The sequence below is a fragment of the Neolamprologus multifasciatus genome, chromosome 16 (genome assembly GCF_963576455.1).
Source record: "Neolamprologus multifasciatus chromosome 16, fNeoMul1.2, whole genome shotgun sequence".
Classification (NCBI taxonomy): Eukaryota; Metazoa; Chordata; class Actinopteri; order Cichliformes; family Cichlidae; genus Neolamprologus; species Neolamprologus multifasciatus.
In genome coordinates, this window is record NC_140454.1 from 4,825,340 (window position 1) to 4,831,339 (window position 6,000).

Here is a 6,000-nt window from a genome sequence, read left to right on the forward strand (position 1 = left end):
CACATAACAGCCACCTTAGCAAAGAATCAATTTTATGGAAAATGCCAAAGATAACATAGTTTGATATGCATAAAATAGTATTTTTGCACCAACAAGATAAAAGAGCAAAGCAAAATTAGCTTAAAATGTTGCAACTCTCATGGTGTGTAGTGTGTTCTTAAGGATTTTGAAGAAACTGGACAAGCGGAGGACAAAAGAAGACGTGAGCTGGAGATGGACCCCTTGTCTCTCCTCCTAGATCTGTGTAATCTGCATATCAAGGATGGACGTCACAGAAAAACTATTTAATGTCTTGACATATTGTGCAAGAAAAAACATTTTATTCCAGCGGGTTTCTGGTAAAGCCCCTCCAGTATAAGCATGGATTAAAATAACAGAACATCTCCCATTGGACTTTCTTGTGCTATACATTCAAAAACATGCACTTTTTCCCCTAAATGCCTCTCTTTATTCCAGACTCATAAGCAGCTGCTCACTGTTCTGTTGTGATGTTGGGTTTAAATCCAATAAAAACTACAAAATAAAAATAGGTGTTTGAAGGATGCATTGTTTAAATGGACAGGATTTTACCTGCGCAGCATATGTTGAAAATGTTGTATATTTTGTTTCATATCTACCCAATACTTTCAGTTCACGGAGCTATGCTGCTGCACATTGTAGTTTATTGTCATCCTTCTGAAGTAAGGAAGCTCAAATCTGGGTGGCAGTACATATGTGGCTCCAAAATAAATAAACAAACTGCATGCTTATCTTACTATTAAACTTTGCAGTCTATTGCAGTCCCATCACAGCTTATTTGAAATATATTGCTGGCATCAAATTTCATGTGAGCACATATTTAACTTTTTTAAAACCGGCATTCTCCTTTTATGATACAATTTAAGCAATCCATCTTTATGCAATCAATGTCATCCTTTGAGTTACAGTATAGTTTAAAATAGAAGTGCACACTATAGCATAAAGATTTCCTCATTATGGAACATGCCCCAACTATTAAAGTGGTAAGTAATCCACAAATTTACTGTAGTTCAGGATTTAAGGATGAATCCCTGTGGAGGTTCTTCAGCTATAAATAGGCATCTTTCTCCATATAAACTCTGACGTCTTTATAGGAGCGCTGACTGTACATGAGCTACGATGTTTAAGCAGCACACAGCCTTGTAAAGAAAAAAAACACTAAATGGGTTACAAAAGGCAACATGCAAACACGTAACAGAGAGCAGTTAGGAGTTAATAGAGCTTAGCAGTCAACACAATTAAGTGTACCTTTAAATAATGGTGGAAAATTAAACTCATTTGCACGAGTGCATTTATTACAGATAAAGTCCACCAGCCAAATGTGGACAAATGTGTTGAACGCAATACTGACGTTGTAAAAAATAAATAAATATATATATATATATATATATATATATATATATATATATATATAATAATATCATCCATCCATCCCACATTTGTCCAAGTGGGATAATAATACCCGCAGCGGAATTTGGATGTTATGGGAAACATGGAAGCTCAGCAGAACATTACAACAAGATCCCCTGAAACTATCAGCTGTAAGCTTATTACAAGCCCAGACGATGTAAAACAAACAATCTGAAATCACTTTTTTCCTTCCCTTCTGTTAAACAGCTTTGATTTCAGGTGTTTAAGCTGCACATTAATTCTTTATAACTTCATTAGTCAAAATATGCAACAGCTCTGCAGTTAGAAAAGTGTTTTCAGTGTTTTACTAATTATATCATGTTCAAATGTTTGATAAACATCCTCTGCACAGGATGTTTATCAGACTGTTATATGAATGCTATAAGTCAATAAACAGGAGTTAACTACATCCCTGCAAACCCACTGTGATCAAGTTTAGTAAGAGCTAAAATGGCAAGACTGAAATACGGAATATTCAGGCATGTGTCATGATGAAAATGCAGTCAATTTGGATATCGTAACAAAGGATCACGATTTCACTTCTTTTAATTCACAACTGTGAAATATGTCCAGGTGTCAGACTTTTTCTGATAGTATTCGGTATTAAACCAGGCTCTTTGCGCACTGTTAGTTTTGCTGAACAAATGAGATTTTATGAGGCAAGTGAAAACAGAGAATTCTAACTGCAAAGGGAAAACATCTGGCTGTATAGCTATACTTGTGCTGAGCCCACAGTTGCTGGCACCACTGACAAGCAACAAGCCAGCTGCTGTTTCCGTGCCAACCAGTGGCTTCACTTAGACTGAAGTGTCTGTCTAACCAATCACCAGCTCAACTTGTCAATTAAGTCATTCGGTGACTTAATTGTTGGAAAGACAACCAGAAACCACAAAAAAGAGAAAGAAAAGAGACACGTTTCACTTTTTTTGTTTGTTTTTTCACATCTAGGAGTTTCCTGACTCTGATTTAACCACAAAGCCCCCCACACAGTCACTTTGGTTAACATAATAAACTTGCGGTCTCAGATGCTTCAGATAATCTAGATCAGATCACAGCTGAAGGCAGAAGTGTTTACACCCTTTTAATGGCCACAGTCAAAGACCCTCTCTGATCTTTGATTGTCTTGGTAGATCTGACATGAAGAATCACACACTTTGGACAATCTGTCCTTGAGAGCTCACACAGAAGTGATTTAAGTGGCTTTGAAAAGGGTCCCCCCTTTTTTCCCCATCAGAGAGACTGTGCCTACCACTGTTTGTGTGTGTGTGACATTTATTATCCTACAATTTCTATTACTTCTCTATCACTTTTGTTCACTTGATCGTGAGAGAAACGTTCAGCACCGGGATGCTTTGAACAAATATGTGTAAGGTGCGTTATTGCGCGCAACGCGTGGCTTCGCATCTCTGCGCAGACGTTTAAAGACAGAGCGCATTCTTCGACGTACCTGTTTCCACAGAAAGCTGTCCATTTCGTTTAACATCCAAGAAATGGCCACGTGGATGGCGGAAAGAATAACTCCAGTGATGACCGCAGCGCGCATCCTGACGGGAAGCAGAGTGTAGATGACATGGATGAAGAACACGGTCCACCAGATCCCCTCCGAGGCACTTCTGGGCTGTACGAGCAGTACTCCGATCACCTGGATCACCAACACCATCAGGATGACCACGTAGCACACGACCCACATGTGGTCCTGGTGAAATCCGTTCCTGTTGCAGATTACCATGAGCACGAGCGTGAGGAAGATGGCCACAGAAAATACCACCACGTACGTTACGCTCGGTCCCGATCTCCCACCGGAGCAGTGAAAGCCCAACATGACCGTGTACACCAGCACAAGTACGCCCATGAGCATAGTCAAGCTGCTCTGGTTGAGACGGAAAAAGTAGCGCTGGTAGAGCCGCTCCAACTTCTCCGACTGGAATTTTTTGGATTTGAAAATGTGCATGACGCTGGTGCAGCACGCCACGAAGGAAAAGTTTACTTCGGGCATGACCTCTTCCTCGTCGCTCCTCGGCTTGGCTCTCCGCTCTTCCAGACCCAGCTCCACGGACTTGGGTCTCACCTCGCCGTCTGGACGTTTAGAGGACGCGCGGTTGTTGTCTCGGCTCTCCTCTCCATGGTCCTGCCAAGCCGACCTGGACCTGAAGCTGACCCTGCTGACGGTCGTGGAGGCTCGCCCGGGCGGCCGGTGGTCCAGATCATCCTCCTCCGTCCACCGGCTGTTGGTCCGGGTGAGCTTCCTGCGCGGAGATCTTGCTGAGTATGGGCACCCGTTGGCCACAGACTGAGACTCTCCCCAAGCTGATCTGTGCTCGGTCCCTCCCCTTAACCCGGGCGCACCGACTCCGGGTGGGCTGACACTGTTTGATCTGGACATAGTGGAAAAGTGGATGCAGTGACAGAATGTTATCTAAACAAATAGCCTACACGAGACAGGGGAGGGAAAAAGAAGTTTGTTCCACTTAAAAGAGGGAAGGGAACTATTTAGTCCCAAGGATGAGGCGCATTAAATGTCTTTTATTAGCTGAACTTTCCATAGCTGATCACGCTTCAGACAGCCCGAGGGCTTTGACTGTAAAATGTAAAGTTATCAGTCAGTTTAATCGCCACTTTCAGAAGCAAACAGTCGTCCTTAAAAGCCTTTACAAATAAAATGGAATCACCAAAAGCAATAGCCGAGAGTAGTGAAAAGCTCTGGGAATTAAAAAAAACAATTGAACATGCGCAAAAAGTCACAGGGGAGCCACGAGAGGAGGGAACAGTAGATCCAGGTGGATTTGGCTCTACATCATTGGGCCCAATTAGCCATCATCCACGGAGGTTGCAGGGCACGCGCTGCAAATGGAATAAAACCATTACACAACTCGGATAGTTCCCCAGAGATCATAGTGCAAGCAGCAGCATCAATTGGCCAATTCCAATCCGTTATATGTGCAGACACGTTTCCTGTATCCTTGTCAGCGGTTTGCAGGCGGAAAAGACGGAGGTGGGATGCCATATGAAGGTGAATGCCATGGTGACGGCTCTGATCACGTCCACTCAAATCCTCATGCACCTGTACTGAGCGAACATTGAAGCCTGCTCGGCAGCGGCGGGGGAGCCTCACGTTTGGCCAAAAATCAGCATCACGATTCTCTCACACTTGCACTGAGCAGAGAGGAGAAGTCAGCCGCTCCTCCTCCTTCTCCTCATCTGACAGCCACAAAAGACAGCTTCTCCGTCCATGGTTAAAGAAAAAACAAACCCGCGTTACCGCACTGTTCAATTCACCGTCAGCCGCTGCGCCAAATCAATGTCCAACAGCTGCCCATCACTGTTCAAATCCCTGAAGAGCGACCCCCCCACCTCCTGACTTGGTTTGCAGCGACACTCCTCCTGCGCGCGGCCATTTCGCAAAGTGACTAACCGGTGCAAAAGTGCGCTCCCGGCGCCTCGGACAATACGCTCGGTGTGCGTTTGGAGCGTGGCATCATAACATATTTACCGCTGATTGCTGCTTTAATGGTCATTCAACCAAGTTTGCTTCCTTTGATCCGCCTCTCCGGCCCGCTTCCATTGGAAAAGAAAAGGGGTGAGTCACGCTTTGACGCGCTTTCATTGGATGACAGCTCGATCAATCCAAATCAGATTCTGCGCGACCCCCGAGCGCTTTCGATGAATGGGCGGGACTGCGCTCACAGCTGGATAGCCCGCATGGCACACCCCACACGTACCTTACAGCATGGGTTGAATCTTATCTCACCGACCCCCCCCCAGCAGGTTGCCAGTTCCAAACTGCGTCCCCCTACTCCAGGACAGCTCTAACAACAGTAACACAGATTTGTTCATCTTCAGCTGCGATCTATAGCAGCTTGAGAGACATTAGTCAGGACAGAGAGCACTAAAGGGGTTTAACAGAAAGAGGTTTTAAAACCAATCTTCATAAGCCCTTTAAGTTTAATGAGATTTGACTGGTAATTCAATACATGTGGTTTTTGTTTCTCGGTGACAATCACATTCAAATGTAACTTATACTTCAACTTAACTGTAAAAGTTCCCAGAGGCGCCAGAATTCCCTTTAAAACAACTTCACTAATATTCCCACATTGTTCTTGCTCAAAAAAGTAAAATTGTCCTTTTCTAGACCGAAGTACATGCTCATTACATAAATAATGTATTTTTCTTTATTTATATTTTGGTCCAGTCTGATTTTGTTTGAAGTCATGGCTTTTATTGTGAAGTGTTTTTGTTCTACAACCTAAATATTGTTTAGTTAACAGATTTAGTCATTTACAGGCTCACACTGGATTTGATCCACTTGTAATGGGATTTTCTTTATATCACCCTGACATTACTGTCTGCTCTTCATTTTACCGCACAGGTATGCCCTGTTGTCTTTCAGCTCTTCCACTTTGAAGCCTGCTAATGTCTCTGCTGCCATTTACACATGGGGGAAAAGAACACTGTGTGTTAATGAATGTACTGGGAGCATGTGACAGGGAGCCTCATGTGTTTGCTGTGACCGGCTCACCTCCAGCTGAATTCCCTTTGCCCTTTCTGGAATTCTTTCACTGTTAACGGAGAGAA

The 6,000-nt window shown here is 43.6% G+C and overlaps 1 protein-coding gene across 2 annotated transcripts in view; it reads right to left on the reverse strand.

The window, feature by feature from the left end:
- Positions 1-5,722, reverse strand: part of adcy5 (adenylate cyclase 5) — a 112,566-nt gene extending 106,844 nt beyond the window's left edge. For both annotated transcript variants that reach the window (XM_085135955.1, XM_085135954.1), the window contains exon 1: positions 2,876-5,722. In XM_085135955.1, the coding sequence (XP_084992081.1) occupies positions 2,876-3,811 (936 nt within the window). In that variant the 5' untranslated portion in view covers positions 3,812-5,722. The remainder of the gene's footprint in view (positions 1-2,875) is intronic.
- Positions 5,723-6,000: the final 278 nt, after the last annotated feature.